Below are 19,380 nucleotides of genomic sequence, written 5' to 3'. Positions count from 1 at the left end.
TCGCGTCGAAACTCGCGCTGCGATGTGTGTATTACTTACACACAAGCACGATTATGCAGACGAAGCTCGCGTATTATACCATAGTGAATATAAGTATATTATCCTGTATAAAAGGTTGAGTGCGAAGAAGAGAAAACAATGTTACACACAGCTGTGCTCGTATACAACGTATGAATTATAGGTGGCGCGTGACCGACGTTGTTGTTATAATATACAGATCGTAGTAGAGCATCGTACGAGCGAAAAGTGTATGTGTGGGATATAATACGCGACGCGATTTATATCTCGGCGGTACATATCGCGTTCTCAGCAAGGAGAGAACGAGAAGAAGAGGACATACTCGATAATCGACCCACGAAGATAATTCCATTATTCGGTATGTTGTGTACACGAGAGTAGACTGTATGCGATTATTGTATTATTACTGCGGCTCAAACGTGTACAGAAAAGAGAGAACAAAACGCGAGACTCGATGTATAGGTCTCCATTATTATTATTATTATTACTATTATTATTATTACTATTATAATACATTGCGAATATATAATAGAAAAAAGTATACTACACGATAGCTACTATACTACGTGTAGACCTGTACGCGCTAACAACGAATGTAATAAAAACGGTTTTTCTTTTATAAAACTCGTCTCTGAAAGTAATTCGATCACGCGCCTCTGCACGCGCGAGTGAGTTGTTTCTTTCTCCACTCCTTGTCCCGTCGATCCCACGTACACTTCCTTTCGACTATGCTTTACTTTCTGCGTTTCTTCTCTTCGACGCATGAATATTCATCGCGTATACACCGCGAATAACAGTTTTCTCATGTACATGTTTATGCCGAGGATAAATCGGCGGGTCGCTATCGCGATCGTTGGCACCTGCCACGCACACAATGCCGCAGTGGAAATTGGGAATCGCAGCGCCCCCGACGCGATGATCTCTATCTGACACGCCAGCTTCGCCTTCCAGGTATGTATGTGTGCGATTATACACGTTCGCTGGTTCTTTGTTCGAGATGTATATTCTTCGAACACTGCGCTCGCGCGATGAAAAGCGCGAGGTCGTTATCGCCGAGTTGACTCGCGAGCTTTTGTCATATGCTTGTGTATACTATAATATCTAGTTGAGAGCAGCGGCAAAGTTCGGTGGTGTATATTATTACGCGCTATGATTCAACCTGCAAGTTTATGATAATTAGTCTACTTCGAACAATTCAAACTCGAAGACTATATGCGTAAGCTTATGAGCAGAGAGTATGAAAAAAGGCAAAGAACAAAATTTATCTTCCGAGCCACACTGCGCACACAGCAGCGACTTTGGAGCTATACGTAGATAGGTTATATATATGGGAGAAAGTTCCCGTTATATATAACGCATACGCGCGGCGAAATCCATCAAGCATGACTGCGATAAAAGAAAGGAGCTTTACTCTCCTCCGGCATCTTTCTCTCGCGCGCGACCCTCGTCGGCGCGTCGAGCAGAATAGAATGTATTTGACGCGCGCCGGGAATGAGTGAATAGCGCGCGCGAAAGCCGATAGGGAAAAATCGCAGAGGCTTAAAGGCTTAAAGAACGAAAAAAGTAGGAGGAAGAAGAAAAGCTCTCCCTCTGTCTCTCTCTCTCTCTCTCTCTCTCTCTCTCTCTCTCTCTTTCTCACTCTTTATCTATATCCATCCGAGCTATTTCCGGCGCCGGGGCCACTTTACCTAGTGCTACTATACTGCGCAGCAGTCAAGTTTTCCAGGGAACTATTTTTTACTTTTAGCTCCCGCGGCATCCGAGAAAGAGAGAAATGGAAAAAGAGAAGAAGAAGAGGAACGCGAGCGGCGGGCGCGCGACACGGAATAAGAGCCCGAGAGCTGAGAATGAAAGATGGTGTAGTCGGCGCGCGCGCGCGCGCGAGTCCTTGGAAATAATTAATTCGCCAAATGGAAGACGATCTAAAGCGAAAGCCGCTCTGTGTGAGTGTGTGACTCGGCTGTTCTTGGCTACTGCACGAGTTTTCTCTCTCTCTCTCTCTCACTCCGATTCTCCTTGCCTTTTTCACGCCGCGGGCGTTCCTTCTTTCAGCGTCTTCTTGCGCCCGTCGCTAGATAAGCTCCCTCCTTATATATACTAGCTCTTTTCCTTTTTCTCTCGCCTACTGCCTCAGGCTGCACGTATGCACAGGGCCGTGTTTTCCGATTTGATTTCTCGCGTAGTCGCATTAGCCCGCAGCCTGATTATTGCAGAGGTGAAAGCTCGAAAGACAAGCTGAACGGAATCTCCGAGCAGCCCTCGTCTTGGCCGTAATCCGGCGAGTCGTAAACGCCGCCGGTCAAAAGCACGCGGCGCGTGTTTAACGCCCATCGGGTAGGGATAAGCTTCGCTCGTAATCGAGCCCGCCACTGCGCGACATTGGAATTCCCATGAGCCAACGGTATATAATTGATCGTTAAAAAGCGCACTGCGCACCCACGCCGTACCTTTTCATCTCGTTAGCGTACAGAGAATTACTCTCGTTGTGTACGATATACCTCGGCTCGGAGATCGACTCGTCGTGTATTACGCGCGCGCAGCTTCCATATCCATTCCCCCAGCTGGCTTTTTCACATGGTAATTCCGAGGGCTCGGGGTGTTAATTTCATCTGCGCTCTGGCAGCCTGCCCGGCCCCTGCAGTCGCTGCCCAAAGAGCTGCGGCTAGACGCGGCGCAAGGGAGAGAGAGAGAGAGAGAGAGAGAGAGCTTGCAGCGCCCGTGGCTGACTGCGATCGATGGGGGTGGCAGCAGCGCCACTAGCGCATATATATAAGACTATAAAACGAGCTTTCGTATATGTATGTGCGCGTTCGCCGCTGCACACTGCACTTCTATCTCTGTGCGCGACGGCTGATGCTACTCGGTGTAATTATCCAGATGCGTATTACGCTCAGCTTCCAGCTCTCTCTCTCACTCTCTCTCTCTCTCTCTCTCTCTCTCTCTCTCTCGGCGATTCGAAATTTGGTTTGACGATAATCTCGTGCGAGAGACGGCCTCTGTGTATGCGCCGTTTCATCACTCATCGCACTCTCGGCAAAAATTTATCGGTTCAAATACGAAATTCACCGGGTAATACGAAAGAAATTAAGGTCTCAAGCGATTTAATTGGCAATTGGCAGTTTCCTTTTGTACAGTGTATAGCAGGTATAACAGCAGAGTGTCGTTCGTCCACCTCGAAAAAGTTCAAGCTCACCGAACTTAGGGCGGAAAAATAATTTCGCGCCTTCCGCGAAATTAGGCCAGCGAGCGGAGATTATACACCTATATATACAGCGAGCGAAAGCTTCCGGACGTTATCAGAACTAGTGGGAAAGAGCGAAAAGCTGCAGCTAGCACCGGAGAGAATATAGCTTCCACTTAGTCTCCAGTCGGGCCGTCCCGAGGTAAAACAGATCCGTAAATCGCGGGAGGTAATCAGGAAATTTCCGCAAGAGAGAGAGAGAGAGAGAGAGAGAGGGCCGCCCTAATGCTGTTGAGCTCAAACTCTCGCGCCCGAGATTTTCGCGGAGGCCTCGTAAATCTCGCCGGCAATACATTCGGTGCGCGACTCCTTGCCTTTGGCCGACTCGGCTACTGCTGCGATGGAAGCGCATAGAAATGGGACGGATCGTCAGCCTGCTACGGTTTCTTTTATTATCTTCCAGGAAGGAGCTGAAAAATTAAGGCCAGTTTAGGCGGGAAGTAAACGTTTCGCCGGAAGATTATGCGCCATTTCTCGCGCTTTACTCGCTAGAAGCTCAGCTCTGTGCTTTTCTACGCTATATATACTTGGCTGCGGATTTGGGAACGATTAATTATGGGTATTAGGGACGCCTGTGCACGCACACTTGTGTGAGTTGAAGATGGGTATTCGAGCGTAGATCGATTTCTAGAATAACCCCACTGCACTCCTCGATACCCTAATTATATAGCCGTATGCGCATCTATATATTCCAAGCTTTCGTTCATACTATCGAGTGTAAGGAAGTGCGCGCGCGCGTCAGCTTAGCCGCATTAGCCGGCGTGTTACGCTCGATTCGGCCGCTGATTGCGGCTAATCGAATTTAATAGCGCGTACGCGAGTTGGCGCGCGCAAATATGCCGCGCGATTGATTGACCACCCCGAAGCTGCGCGCCAGTTGAATTAGCGACGCTGTGCGTGAAGCTCATGCTGTGGAGCTTTCTTTGCGTTTTCATATGATTTATGCGCGCGCGGCTTTTGAATCGCGGAGCTTTTCACGAAAATACACGGAACGGGAGAGATCGGGAGAAAATCACAGTGCGGCAATTACTTGGACTCGACGATACGCGGCTTCCGAGAAGGGAAAAATGATAAGCCCGCAGTATTAAGAGTCGGCTAACGTCGGCCGGCCATGCGACGACGACGACTGCGCGTTGTTTGCTCTCTCTCTCTCTCTCTCTCTCTCTCTCTCTCTCTCTGTACACCCAGGGGCTTTTCAAGCGCTATAACGAGAGCAGATTCAAGTGTTTGTGTGCTTGGGCTGGACGTATACGCGGCAATTTGCGCTCCGCTTGCCAGCTCGAGGCCGCTTCGGCCGGCTTATCTGATCAAAACAAAAGTCGAAAATCCCTATCGCGGTGCAAGCTCTGCTGCGCGTAGATAAGAAGGTGCCGCGACGTGTACATATCGCGAGTGCGAGTTTGACGCTGCGGTTGCGCTTCTGGGCATTCGGTAAATTAGCTGCGCAGCCTAGTCGATTCGGTTTGAGCTTGGCGAAAATTGAGGGGCTAACGGCGTTGTTTTCGCGCTACTGCGGGGAAATCGACATGCAAATGCGCTGTTCTTGATCCTTTTTCGACGTGTATTCGTAGAGGGAGTCGAGGAGTCGAAGGAAAAGGGTATATGGCTGCGAAGCGATGGATTTGAAATTCGAAAAAGGCAGCAACGGTTTTCCGCATACCTTGTGTGTGTGTGTAGGAGATCAAAATCCGAGACATAGCGAAAGAGCTATAGGGTCTGAGAGTTCTGTGGGCGAGTTGGAGTGATTGAGTAAATCAAGGGGGCACTTAGCATGCCAGAGATTCCGAGCGACTGCGACGACCTCTCTTTTCCCCCCTCTTGCGCCTCACACACGCGTCTCTAGCCTGGTCCTCCTCTTCTCTCTCCTCTACAAGTTCCATCTACGCCGTGACGAGGAGTCTCCACCTCTCTCTCTCTCTCTCTCTCTCTCTCTCTCTCTCTCTCTCTCTCTCTCTCTTTCTGGCGAAGAGAGAAGCTCTTCTGTATGCGGGAGAATGTACTCGGCTGAAGCTGGAGGGACTCGTTCACATGATCGGCCGCTTTTTGCGCGAATATCGTTATTATATTTTCGATCCAAAATAATAGTATATTGCGCAACTAGGGAAGAACATTGTATATCATCATACTCGCTTGAAATAGCCAACTTTCGCCCTTATAGTTGTGTAGTATACTGTTTTCTCCGTCTACAAGAAAACAAGTTTTTCCGTTCAGGCATGAGTAGACCTGGACAGTTATAGCGTGAACGACCCAAGCAGCAGGCCTAACAAGGCTAATATTTTGGTATAGATGCTACAGCTTTGTATACATATACACTTAATGCGCCGCAAGCTAATGAGGGAAACAAAAAAGTGCTCTTGCGCCACCTACCGCTGCTAGCCGAAAGCTAGGGAGCTGAAAATTCCAGCCGTCCAGCAGTGGGAGAAAGTCTAATCCAAAACGGTTTTGTTTGCTACTACAGCTGATGCTGATCTCGATGGCGATAGTTTTTCTCCGTGTGCGATTCCAAACGCAGTTAGAGCGAGATAAGACTATATCAGAGTGGAAAAGACCAAGAGAGACATAGATAGGCGAGGTTCCAAAAGCGTCGCTTTCCACCATTTCGACTCTCGGCCTCTCTCGAGCCATTGTTCGCCGCGTTATCGCCGAAAATCGCACTCTGCACCCGAGTCGGATATCTAAGCGCGAGCCTTTTCCTATCCTCTATTGTACACTACCGCTCGACTTTTGCCAAATTCGCGATTCCGCCTTTGTCTAAGCGAGCGCGCGCATACGGGCAGCTCTTTCTGAGAAAAAGCGATCCGCATATGAATGGAAAAGCTGCGCTTGATTGTCCTTGCTTTTTGTCCACGCTTTATACAGCCAACGCTCGCGTCGCCGTTCGACAAGACTCGCTGCGCGCGTTATATCGAGCCGAGTATTTTTCGCTCCGGCGTCAGCTCTGATATCGCATTGTGCTCTCCGCCGGCAGCTCGCAGTTATTTACACACATGCACCGCCGGCGCGCGGCGAAGCCTTCGGTCCCTCTGAAGTGCGCGCCGGCGCTGGACCTTTCTGTCTCTGATGCAGCGGCATTTTTTTTCGGCGCCGTAGCTTTTTTCCACTTTTTGTTCCGCTATCGCGCGCTCCCTCTATACGGTGCGAAAAAGAGCACGGAAAAAGGGGGGTTTGCGAAGCCCGCTCGCGTGAAATTTTTACTTTGACGCACGGGGCCAATGAAGAGGAAGTACGTTGATACACAATAAAACGAAAGAAGGGACATTTTCGGGTTTCTGCGTGACGAGTGACAATCTCCCCCCTGTACGCGCGAATAAAGGACCAAACGCATTCCCTTCGAGCTGCGTTTACCTGCGCTCGTAAGCTCGCGCGCTGCGACTGGCATAGTTGGAATCGCTGCCCCGTCTCCTGCACACACACGTGCGCGCAGTTGGAAAATCATCAAACGTCGCAGGCCTGCATTTTCCACACCGATAGCCATATACCTGCGCTACGGCTCCACGAGATAGAGAGAGAGAGAGCGAGAGAGAGAGCGAGAGAGAGAGAGCGAGAGAGAGAGAGAGAGAGAGAGAGAGAGAGAGAGAGAGAGGATCGAGTTGCGAGTCCGCAACTGCGGTGTAGCACAGTTGGAGACTGCTGCGCTGCGCACTAGCCGCACAAGAACGAGAGAGTCTATAGATAGCCGCGTTAATGCACTAGGCACTCGCCTCGAGCTGGGAGATAGAGAGAAAGAGAATGCGCACACATACGAGAGAGAGAGAGAGAGAGAGAGAGAGAGAGAGAGAGAGCCACCTCCGCACTCGAAAGCAGCCGAGCGAAGCGCGCTCCGGATTCCTTTTGTAAATACGCGAGCGGGCGCTCAAGTTCCGCTGGCTGGATGGGTATAGTAGAGGAGAGGACCAGCCTCTGCCTCTCACTCAAGTTCACGGGGCGCGCGATTCACTTCCGACCTTCTCTCTCTCTCTCTCTCTCTCTCTCTCTCTCTCTCTCTCTCTCTCTCTCTCTCTTCCTCTCGCTCGCGGATGCGCTGAAACAACTTGGCCGCCGCGCGCTTTCTTCCTTGGCACTGCGCGGAGATGCTCTTTCCGGCGGGCCCGGCTGATGAACTCCAGCTGCTTTTTAAGGCGAGTACGCTGCTTTTAAAAGCTAAGCGCGCACGGGGCTGCGGTTTGTGCGCAGTACTGCAAGCTCGCAAGCTCTTTCTTTCGCGGGTTTAACCTCTTTAATACGCCACGAGAGTATAAAGAGGAGCGGCTTGTTTAGGAGGAAAATTACGAAAATACGACTACTACTGTGCGTGGTCCGACGTCTTTTATCCTGCAGCTATGGCGTTTTATTTTGAAAATTCCGAAAAATAAAAGCTCGCGAGAATTCCTGCGAAGCATTTTTGCCGAGCTTTTGTCACGACATGCATAGTTTCGCGAATACAAAGCGATGGATTTTTTTTACCACCTGCGTGTGTACAAAATTGTTTTCGAAAAAACGTCCAATACCATGGAATAGATAGCGAGTATACAAACTGCAGTGTTCCATTCAAGAAGAAGGCACGAGAGTAGGTATAGTCAGGAGAGCATTAGAGGGAATCGCGCGCGAGAGAACGTCTTTGGCCGCGATGTAATATGCATTCATGAGCATTGAGCGGAGCGAATCAAACCTACTTACCCGGCTGCGGCGCCATTGTTCGCGAAAATTTGCCACCCAGAGGGCTATGCAGGCTATACACAATGGCCCTCTCGCCAGCTTGCTCGCGAGCGCGAAAAGCCCGCGGCTGATTTATATTTGCGCGGAACGCGTAATTAGTCCGTTTCTCGCCGGTAGTGATAGAAGAACTTCTCAAAACATATTGTATTATTAAAAGAAAACTGTATTTCTCATAGCAAGGAAATTTCTTAAAATTACAATTTCATTAAAAAATATATGTACATCTATCATTCATCTCCACTATGGTATCATTCATAAACAAATTCTACTAGTTCAAGGTAATCCGACAAGCGGGTCACTTTCTTATCCACGACCAACAATAATTCATCCGTTTGCTTCACTAAGATTTTTAAAAGTGGACCGTTGCTTCGAGAGCCCGTCGCTTCCTTAGCGAGATTGCTCAAGTTGTCCAGATTGACGTTGGGGCATTCTGCAATGGTGAGTCTTTCCAAGTTCTTGGACGAATTTTCTAGCAAGCTTTTCAAGCCGGCCTCTGTCAAATGTGGACATTGGGTGCAACTAAATACCTTCAGAGATGCCATGCGATTGATGAATATAGCATCGGTTATTTTCCTCAAATTTGAAAGATGTAATTCTCGCAGTTCGGGCAATCGCATGATAGTCGCCATTTTATCGTCCGTCACTGGAAAAACTGCAAAGGTAATTCTGATTTTAGAAAATGTGTACACGACAACACCTATGGGTTTACGATTTACTATATTTACGAGTTAGGTTGATGCAAGTTAATTTTTTGCAGTGTTCAATGGCAATTCCAAGGTCGAGCTTTACTGCGTCACCTTCGATCACGAGCTTCCGAAGGTTTTTGAAGTATATGAAGATGTTGGAATCGATGTTCGTATTGAACAAAATGCTTCTGATCGTGAGCTCTTGCAAGCTCTGAGAACTTGCTCGAATCGCTTTCAACATCAAATTCATGTACGACTCATCATTGTCATCAAACTGACGCTTATCAGCGTAATTAGCATAATTAGTGATGCCGAAGCTGTGTAAGTTTTCAAACCTCTTGAGAGCCTGTGAATTATACAAGTGACGCCGTTATACGAAATCGGATGAAAAATTGCATGAAATTCGTGCACTCCATGCGTGTTGGGCTACTTACAAGGCAAATAGTCTGCTCAGCGCCAAAACCATTGACCACCGCGAGTTTCTTCATGATTACGGGATTCAGCTCCAACAAACACTTTCCGTCGGACGCGATGTTCAATTCGACATGTTGCAGATTGTTATTGTTTCGAAATAGGAGCGTGAGCGGTCCGCTAAGCTGCTCGGCTTTAATCGCGTAAGACTTGCCGATGCAGAATTCAGTGAGTTTTGAATAACGGTGCGCTAGACATTCGATTCCCTTAGCATCGACCTCCAAACGGCCGATGTTAAGAGCCGTAATATTTGGGCAACATTTCGCGATCATGGTGAAGAGGCTCGCGTTTTTTTTCGTTAATTTAGTTTTGTCGGGACCATAATAATTCGAGAAGTCGATGCGCCTTAAACTTTGACTGCATCGTTGTAAAATCTTTTCAAAGCTAACCTGATCTATTCCCCCCTTTGACCAGTACTTGCAGCCCCAGTCATCCACTTTGAAAGTCAGACTTTTGCACGACAGCCAGGATTGCTTACTCACTACCTCCCACATCTTGTTCACTGCGAATTTGAAGCATTTTACAATGTATTTTAAAAGAACGTTATGGAAAATAGCAGCAGCGAATAAACGTACCTCTTTGGATTCTAATTCTGTCGACAATCGGTAGCTCTAAGAATATAAGTCTGAGGGGCTCGTGCGGAAGTTTACTGAGACTCATTTCTTCATTATCATCGTCCGAAGGTTTTTCGTCCGTTGAAGAATCTTTAGGCGATTCACTTTCGCTCCTCTCCGACTCCATTTTAATTATGTCTTTCTTATCTCAACTTGTTTACACACGTATAACGAAGCACTCAAATAGCTGAAATCATAAATTCGACTACTCTTATAACAACCGGACGCTGGATCTCGCGTAAACATGTCATTTTACCTCACAATAAGAATACACACGTAGCTATATCTATTCAGACAACGCACATATTCACGGACGCAGGCGGTCGACGACTATATTCAAATCTATAAGAACCAAGTACTCGACCAGAGAGACAGAGAGAGAGAGAGAGAGAGAGAGAGAGAGAGAGTGCGACTGGCCAGCTATAATACAATGATGGAAACCTGTACAATTCCGGGAACACTACATGCGAATAGATGTACGCCTACAGCTGTTACTCATTTGAAAATGACCAGTGTGAGAAGCGAATAGATTGCGCCAAAACATTTGATATCCGATATGCTACATCAATATTTTGTGTATAGTATACAATCGGACAAGACGAAGTAGTCCAATTAATATTCCGCTGGCGTATATGACTATCCCATCGATTTAATCAATCTCGCGCGGGTTATCCGCTTAATTACACGGGATATTCCTCGACATATTTTCAACTTTACTCGCTGCAAGCTCGAGCTTTTATCCGCCGTAAACCAGGTAGATGCAGCGGCAGCAGCAGTGGCAATTTTGATCCAAATAGAACTTTACACGTCGACTGAATTTCAATGAAATTCCATTTACGTTCTGTTTGTCGCGCGCGCGTTTTTTCAAATTAAAAACGCTGCGTCCCAAACCTAAAATGAAAATTAATTTATAATTAAAATCGTCCGAATACAAGCAAACGCTGCTTTTTCGAAAGCCGCACAAGCTCGTCAAAACTGTACACAGCCAACTAGAAATTTCGTCAAAGCCCATAATATAATAGCACAGCGCAAGTGCAGCAGCATCAGTCCCGCGAAGGACGACGTGCGGAAAAAAGCTCGCAGCGACAGCCGGTCGCTCTGGCGCGTGATACATATACGTTACACGCGCGCGGGCGTGTCGGGGGCGAAGGGTATAAGTAATCCAGTACGCAGCGACACGTACTTGCATTCAACCGACGCGCACGTACGCTCTCGCGGCGTGTATACACGCGGACAGAGCGAAGAGAGAGAGAGAGAGAGAGAGAGAGAGAGAGAGAGAGAGAGAGAGAGAGAGAGAAGATAGCGCGCGGGAAAATAATAAAAAGATTTTATTTTTCGTACGCGAGCTAGCTGGTCGCGCGCATTTACTTGGTTTGCGCGAGGTGCCCGCGGGCATTTTTCATCGTGTAACACGTGGCCCCGTAGAGCCGCTTATGCGGATGAAGAATGGCGGGCTTTCTGCGCGATGACGTGCTTCTGACAGTGTACTTAATAGCCAATTTCGCCTGCGTTTCCTCTCCTACTGCTGTGTGTGCTACTGCTGCTGCACAGTGTGCGCGAGACGCCGCGACGCGAGAAACCCGCCGGGAGAGTGATAATACTTGGCTCTGGATGTAAGGGCTGCGTGCAGTGTGTTGGCTAACTCGGACGATACGTGCAAGCTTGTGCGCCAAACTTTGTTTGAGTGTGAAGCTTCTTATGCGCGGAAATTGGATGTTTGTGGAGAGAGAGAGAGAGAGAGCTACTCATACGCGGCTGCGCTTGGAGTAAAACTTGTGTTGTTGGGATCGGAAATCCGTGTATGCATTTTAAATTATTATTCATTGTTGGCATTCATTATTGAGTACACTCTAAACCTAAAGTTGAAAATCAGGAAGTGAAAAGATTAAAACCTTCATTTTAAACTTTATAAGTATTTAAAAGTAATCGATTGATGGATTTTAATCTTTATGCAAATCCATTCTACAGATTTACACTTAATTGTAATGCTATCATTTTGAGGATATCAATCACTTTTTAATATTCATAAAGTTTGAAATGTAGGTTTTAATCTTTTCATTTCCAGATTTTCAACTTTAGGTTTAGAGTGTATAATTCCAAGAAATAACGTTGTTGAACTATATTAATAAACGCTGATGAATTTCTAAAGATTATTCGAGATGACAATATTGTTTGCGCGGTAAAGTACCGTGCTTTATCTTCATTTATGATCCATATGTTGATGAGAGATGTCATAAACTCGACTCCGCCATTTAAAAGATTATTTTTAATCATCCTTCTAGCATTATAAATCACTTGTATATTGTCATTTCTTTATAACTCTGCTAAGAACTCAATTCGATTTTTCTCATGAGTTCTGTTAATTCAAATCTCGCGCGCGTCAAGCTACATTCTGGGTGTATTCCGTTTTGTCTCGAGATTCTCGAGACATAACGGAACGTTCCGATATGTAGTGCTGAAACCCCAGATAACAGCACGTGCTGTCTCCACCGAGACTTGTTGTGCCGCACGGCGTGCTGTCCGTGTGCCGTCTCTGTGCTATCAAGCGGGGACATCTGGCGGGCGTTTTTTTGCAGAGCATGCTCTTGACGTGCCGCACGTCGTGCTGTCACTGTGCCGTCCAGTTGCTGTCTCGACCTAGGGCGTCTGTACGCGACGGCACAGAGACTGCACAGCGACAGCACGCGTGCCGCGTGCTCAGAATGTTGCATTATTAATAATTATGGACTTTAATTAGTAAAGAGCATACATTTATTACTTTTTTTATTCTCTCCAAACCGAATTACATTTAAACATTATTTTATTACATAATTCTAATTATTAGCGATGATTATTAGGTGCAATTGTGCATCAAATTGTAAGAAGAGTTGTGGCTCAGAGGCTAGAGCTTCGGACTTCTGATCCAAAGATCGTGAGTTCCAGCCCTACACCCGGCAGATTTTTTTTTCTTACATAAAATTTTTTTTATACTATATAACAAAATTTATTAATTATTTATGATGTAGATGCTTAGTTATGCGTTCTAACTAATTTTTATTTAGCGTTATTTTTATATGCGATAAAATCGCTCCCCGCCGGTAGCGTTTTCTGCTGGCACAGAGACGGCACAGAGACGGCACGTCGTGCTGTCTCGCCGTGCCGTCTCTGTGCTGCGGCAGCTGGACGTCACGTGCTGTCGTGGATGCCGCCTTCTCGTGCCGTCACGGGGACGTCTCTGTGCCGACACGTTGTTATCTGGGACGCGAAACAACGTTCCAATAGAATCCGCTGTTGGCGCTGCTGGCAGTACTGCGAATCGTGATACTGCGTGAGCGCGCGAGGTCGACTAGCTATGTAACCTCCCATCTGCATCAGGCGAGAAATTCTGCAGAGCACGGCGTGCCGTCGTTGTGCAGGCACCTTGCTTGCACGTTGTGCAATTTATTCAAATTTTTGCGGGAATAAATAAAAATACTTTTTTATATGAAAATATTATTTATTTATATTTTAATCAATGATACAATATATACAGTCATAAAATTTATAAAAAAATAAAATTTTAACTTGATTTTCTTTCCTGAAACATACAATAAATATATTTGTATTAATATAAAAAAGTAATAATAATGAATTCATTTATTAATCTGATTTATTAATTAATTTATTAAAAAATGTAAAAAATTATAGTACGTTTTATAAAAATATGCATTAATTATAACATTTAAAAATCTAACAAAATGCAAACTAGTGTTGTACAACTAATTAAAAATAAAAGAAAATAGAATGAAAATGAAATGTTATAATTCATGCATATTTTTTATAAGCTGAAAGAAATAAATTAAAATCATACATATAAAAATAAATAAAATGAAAATATGTCACCTATTTAAGAAAATTGTGGTCAATAGTTGGGACTGAAGGTGAAGTGTTGTTGGAGTGTCTGAGTATCTTCCTCTAGATACTCCAACTGCAACGTGTCCCTGTAACCTTGAATAGCCCCAACTCGCATTAGGCGTTCTTCTTCTTCGCTGTCGATTTCGTTGTTTCCATCTCCGTCGTCCTCGATGCCGCCGTCGTCCCCGATGCCGTCGCGTTCCTGGTTGCCGTACCCTTCTTCAAAATCGATGTTTGCACCGTTGTGTACAGCATCCAGTCTTCGTCTCTGTAGTAGAGGCTGTCCATCATTAACATCAGCATTGTTGGTGGCTGCACGCTTCATTTTCTTCCGCCTATACTCTTCTTCTTCTTTTATGCTCTTCAGGGCCTTCGTCATCGCTGTTGCAAACGTCGATTTATCGGGGTCGTTAATATTTTTGTTTTCCGACATGGCATCTAAAAAATAAAAAAATGGCATTAATATAGTTTCGATAAATATAAATGGAAATAACGTACCTTCACAAGCAGCAGCGAAACGAGTTTCGTTGAGCGCAACTATATTGGCTTTTTTGGAGCCCAGCCAGGTAACGCCGGTGACAAGGCTTTCAGTGGTCTTAAAGCACTTTTTCAAATAAAGTGCTGCAGCATCCGATGCATTAACCCCTCCGATGTAGGCTAAATAGGTAACCTGGAAAAAAATTAAAACATTTAAAATGAAACTACATAACGTCGAAAATATTAATTAATAATAAAACACTTACAGCGTTATTATACTCTTCGTCGGAGACTTTGTCAAAATTGAGGAGGTTCTCCACAGTCTCGAATGGAAAGAATTGCGGCATTTTCTTGTTAGCTCTATTCTTTTTATTGGAGAGCTGCTTCAAGATATTCAAGCATGCGCTGAAATATGAAAATATATAATAGCTATTATTGAAATAAAAATTAATATATTTAATGCTACTAAAACATACTTCGCGGTTGTTTCAAGTGCGTCCATTCTTTCTCTGATGCTTCTGTAATGTTAAAAATTCTATATTAATAAAAATTCCATTAATATATCACAAAATTAAATTTATTTAATAAAGCTTACCTCTGCTCCTGCAAGACCTCTTTGACCAACGATACGAGATCCAAACCACGAGTCTGGTCCGGTATTAGTGTTTGAGTGGGTGGTGCAGTATGTGTGCGTTGTAGTTGTGTGTTTAGCGTGCGTGATTGTATGTTATTGCCTTTAAATGATTGTTCCTTGTTTAATGATCGTGTTTGTGTTGGTGGTGTGGTATTTTGTGTGCATGCTGGTTGTGGGTTTTTTGTGCGTGATTGTACATTGTTATGTGTAAATGATTGTTCGTTGTTTAATGATCGTATTTGAGTGGGTGATGTGGTATCCTGTGTGCGTGCTGGTTGTGCGTTGTTTGTGCGTGATTGTACATTGTTATGTGTAAATGATTGTTCGTTGTTTAATGATCGTGTTTGAGTGGGTGGCATGGTATCCTGTGTGCGTGCTGGTTGTGTGTTTTTTGTGCGTGATTGTACATTGATGCGTGTAAATGATTGATCATAGTTTAATGGTCGTGTTTGAGTGGGTGGTGTGGTATCCTGTGTGCGTGCTGGTTGTGAGTTGTGTGTGCGTGATTGTATGTTATTGCGTGATTTCGCAATGATTTTTGGTTTGAATGGTTTTTTTTTGTGTAGATGAGCTGCCTAACGGAGCAGAAGTCAAACTCCGATTTTCAGATGCTGCTCGATCGATCAATTCCATCCGGTTTTGCATTTTCGCCAGCGCATTGCACGATGAAATAGCTCCGGTATCTCGATGTTTTACCATCTGCTAACAAATAATGGCAATTAATTATATTCCATTTGATAATTGTACGCAATGATTAAAATTTTGAATTAATGAAAAATGCTCTACGCGCCATATAGATTAATATCGATTATAATAACATTAAGATTTTATAAAACGCAAAATTGAAAGGCTATATATTAATACTGCTGAAGAGTGGCTCGAACTATTCGTTGAATCAGCTTCTGATGTTTATGGCGATGAATTCCTCTCTTACAATACTCACACTTTGTTGCATCTTGCAGATGATGTGAGAACTTTTGGGTCATTAGAATCTATATCTGCTTTTCCATACGAAAATAATATAAGTTATTTTAGAAAAATGTGTAGGAAGCCAAATTTGCTTCTACAACAGATTGGCAATAGGCGAACTGAAAATTGCCAAGTTAATGTTCGTAAATATCTGGCCGCTAATTCAATTAGATTTATTGGTGAACATGGTAGAGGACCAATCGTTCCATTTCATGATTTTAATTATACTCAGTATAGAAAAGTTGTTTTAGGGATGTACTGTATATCTGTTGATAAGCAAGATAGTACGATTTATCTCAAAAATGGATCATTCTGCGTCTTGCAAAATATCATCAAATTGCACGAGAATAATGATTGTTATCTGCTTGTCAAACATTATCTTACAGTTACCAATTTCTTCACTCTCCCTTGTCCTTCGTCAGATGTTGAAGTTTTTCTTTGCTCTTCCTTGTCACCAAACAAACGTATAATTAGATTGGACGAAGTACAGGATAAGTGTTTCAGAATGCCATATTGGCCAGGATCAGGCGAATGTCAGTTAGGAGTTTTCGTCGTTGTTAAAATGCTATCGTCTCATCTTCAAATAGTTTAAATTAATTGACTTATTTACATCGATCGGCCGATAAACTATTCTCGCACGACAATCATCTTTTTTACGTACTAGTTATATAATATTTATTGAATTTCGGACCCCTTATAGCCTTTCAATTTTGCGTTTTATAAAATCTTAATGTTATTATAATCGATATTAATCTATATGGCGCGTAGAGCATTTTTCATTAATTCAAAATTTTAATCATTGCGTACAATTATCAAATGGAATATAATTAATTGCCATTATTTGTTAGCAGATGGTAAAACATCGAGATACCGGAGCTATTTCATCGTGCAATGCGCTGGCGAAAATGCAAAACCGGATGGAATTGATCGATCGAGCAGCATCTGAAAATCGGAGTTTGACTTCTGCTCCGTTAGGCAGCTCATCTACACAAAAAAAAAAACCATTCAAACCAAAAATCATTGCGAAATCACGCAATAACATACAATCACGCACACACAACTCACAACCAGCACGCACACAGGATACCACACCACCCACTCAAACACGACCATTAAACTATGATCAATCATTTACACGCATCAATGTACAATCACGCACAAAAAACACACAACCAGCACGCACACAGGATACCATGCCACCCACTCAAACACGATCATTAAACAACGAACAATCATTTACACATAACAATGTACAATCACGCACAAACAACGCACAACCAGCACGCACACAGGATACCACATCACCCACTCAAATACGATCATTAAACAACGAACAATCATTTACACATAACAATGTACAATCACGCACAAAAAACCCACAACCAGCATGCACACAAAATACCACACCACCAACACAAACACGATCATTAAACAAGGAACAATCATTTAAAGGCAATAACATACAATCACGCACGCTAAACACACAACTACAACGCACACATACTGCACCACCCACTCAAACACTAATACCGGACCAGACTCGTGGTTTGGATCTCGTATCGTTGGTCAAAGAGGTCTTGCAGGAGCAGAGGTAAGCTTTATTAAATAAATTTAATTTTGTGATATATTAATGGAATTTTTATTAATATAGAATTTTTAACATTACAGAAGCATCAGAGAAAGAATGGACGCACTTGAAACAACCGCGAAGTATGTTTTAGTAGCATTAAATATATTAATTTTTATTTCAATAATAGCTATTATATATTTTCATATTTCAGCGCATGCTTGAATATCTTGAAGCAGCTCTCCAATAAAAAGAATAGAGCTAACAAGAAAATGCCGCAATTCTTTCCATTCGAGACTGTGGAGAACCTCCTCAATTTTGACAAAGTCTCCGACGAAGAGTATAATAACGCTGTAAGTGTTTTATTATTAATTAATATTTTCGACGTTATGTAGTTTCATTTTAAATGTTTTAATTTTTTTCCAGGTTACCTATTTAGCCTACATCGGAGGGGTTAATGCATCGGATGCTGCAGCACTTTATTTGAAAAAGTGCTTTAAGACCACTGAAAGCCTTGTCACCGGCGTTACCTGGCTGGGCTCCAAAAAAGCCAATATAGTTGCGCTCAACGAAACTCGTTTCGCTGCTGCTTGTGAAGGTACGTTATTTCCATTTATATTTATCGAAACTATATTAATGCCATTTTTTTATTTTTTAGATGCCATGTCGGAAAACAAAAATATTAACGACCCCGATAAATCGACGTTTGCAACAGCGATGACGAAGGCCCTGAAGAGCATAAAAGAAGAAGAAGAGTATAGGCGGAAGAAAATGAAGCGTGCAGCCACCAACAATGCTGATGTTAATGATGGACAGCCTCTACTACAGAGACGAAGACTGGATGCTGTACACAACGGTGCAAACATCGATTTTGAAGAAGGGTACGGCAACCAGGAACGCGACGGCATCGGGGACGACGGCGGCATCGAGGACGACGGAGATGGAAACAACGAAATCGACAGCGAAGAAGAAGAACGCCTAATGCGAGTTGGGGCTATTCAAGGTTACAGGGACACGTTGCAGTTGGAGTATCTAGAGGAAGATACTCAGACACTCCAACAACACTTCACCTTCAGTCCCAACTATGCACCACAATTTTCTTAAATAGGTGACATATTTTCATTTTATTTATTTTTATATGTATGATTTTAATTTATTTCTTTCAGCTTATAAAAAATATGCATGAATTATAACATTTCATTTTCATTCTATTTTCTTTTATTTTTAATTAGTTGTACAACACTAGTTTGCATTTTGTTAGATTTTTAAATGTTATAATTAATGCATATTTTTATAAAACGTACTATAATTTTTTACATTTTTTAATAAATTAATTAATAAATCAGATTAATAAATGAATTCATTATTATTACTTTTTTATATTAATACAAATATATTTATTGTATGTTTCAGGAAAGAAAATCAAGTTAAAATTTTATTTTTTTATAAATTTTATGACTGTATATATTGTATCATTGATTAAAATATAAATAAATAATATTTTCATATAAAAAAGTATTTTTATTTATTCCCGCAAAAATTTGAATAAATTGCACAACGTGCAAGCAAGGTGCCTGCACAACGACGGCACGCCGTGCTCTGCAGAATTTCTCGATCGTCGAGTCATGACTGTCACATCGCGCGCCAATTATGAAAATGGACTCGACTACAGGCGGAAAAGAAAGAATAATTGAATTATTTTATTTCCTTTTAATAAAATTGGCGATGAAACGTTTTAAAAATGTAATTATGAATAGTTATGTTATTAAATAAAAAGAAATATGGATACCTTAGCTCATAATAGTATTTGTAAATTTATTGTATTCCCAGCCGCAATGAAAAAAGTTTATTATAAAGTTTAAGAGCTTTAACAACCTTATACATTATTATTAAATTACATTAATATTGATATATTTATTTTGATTTTACTGTCATCAAGGATAGTACTTGTTTTTACCTCCGCAGATGCGTAATATGCTATTATAGAAATTTAAATAAAAAAGGTTTTCATAATAAATAATAATAAGGAATCAAACTTTTGTAAATAACAATATAAATTGTTGAGCAATTCGCTTTAAACTTATTTCCTATCCTTTGTCAAGTCTATACAATAAATATATCAATATTAATGTAAT

At 43.0% G+C, this 19,380-nt stretch overlaps 3 protein-coding genes across 11 annotated transcripts; 1 reads left to right on the top strand and 2 right to left on the bottom strand.

Moving 5' to 3' along the window:
* Positions 1–8,096: 8,096 nt before the first annotated feature.
* On the bottom strand, positions 8,097–10,125 carry LOC100679501. Of its 2 annotated transcripts, none has more exons than XM_008214530.3 (5): positions 9,982–10,125; positions 9,687–9,912; positions 9,075–9,613; positions 8,680–8,986; positions 8,097–8,606 (listed from the first exon to the last, which is right to left on the bottom strand). In XM_008214530.3, the coding sequence occupies exons 2-5, from the start codon at positions 9,850–9,852 to the stop codon at positions 8,203–8,205; spliced, it is 1,416 nt and encodes a 471-aa protein (XP_008212752.1). In that variant the 5' UTR covers positions 9,853–9,912; positions 9,982–10,125; the 3' UTR covers positions 8,097–8,202. The 2 variants fall into 2 exon arrangements, with proteins under 2 accessions (XP_008212752.1, XP_016838571.1); XM_016983082.2 differs by having other exon boundaries at positions 9,687–9,930; positions 9,982–10,106.
* A 1,154-nt stretch (positions 10,126–11,279) lies between these two features.
* LOC107980631 lies at positions 11,280–18,839 on the top strand. 7 transcript variants are annotated; one of them, XM_031922815.2, is made up of 7 exons: positions 11,345–11,524; positions 16,530–17,269; positions 17,347–17,388; positions 17,460–17,598; positions 17,672–17,843; positions 17,904–18,353; positions 18,659–18,839. In XM_031922815.2, exons 2-6 carry the CDS (start codon positions 16,530–16,532, stop codon positions 18,347–18,349), a joined length of 1,539 nt encoding a protein of 512 aa, XP_031778675.1. In that variant the 5' UTR covers positions 11,345–11,524; the 3' UTR covers positions 18,350–18,353; positions 18,659–18,839. The 7 variants fall into 7 exon arrangements, with proteins under 7 accessions (XP_032453047.1, XP_031778675.1, XP_031778672.1 ...); XM_032597156.1 differs by lacking the exon at positions 16,530–17,269 and having other exon boundaries at positions 11,280–11,524; positions 18,659–18,837; XM_031922812.2 differs by having other exon boundaries at positions 17,672–18,353.
* On the bottom strand, positions 13,592–15,415 carry LOC116416108. Of its 2 annotated transcripts, XM_031922818.1 has the most exons (5): positions 14,671–15,413; positions 14,552–14,593; positions 14,342–14,480; positions 14,097–14,268; positions 13,592–14,036 (listed from the first exon to the last, which is right to left on the bottom strand). In XM_031922818.1, the coding sequence occupies exons 1-5, from the start codon at positions 15,066–15,068 to the stop codon at positions 13,606–13,608; spliced, it is 1,182 nt and encodes a 393-aa protein (XP_031778678.1). In that variant the 5' UTR covers positions 15,069–15,413; the 3' UTR covers positions 13,592–13,605. The 2 variants fall into 2 exon arrangements, with proteins under 2 accessions (XP_031778678.1, XP_031778677.1); XM_031922817.1 differs by having other exon boundaries at positions 13,592–14,268; positions 14,671–15,415.
* Positions 18,840–19,380: the final 541 nt, after the last annotated feature.

This window comes from Nasonia vitripennis, chromosome 2, assembly GCF_009193385.2.
Source record: "Nasonia vitripennis strain AsymCx chromosome 2, Nvit_psr_1.1, whole genome shotgun sequence".
Classification (NCBI taxonomy): Eukaryota; Metazoa; Arthropoda; class Insecta; order Hymenoptera; family Pteromalidae; genus Nasonia; species Nasonia vitripennis.
Note: the sequence above shows the minus strand (reverse complement) of the source record. Positions and strands in the feature narration are given on the sequence as shown.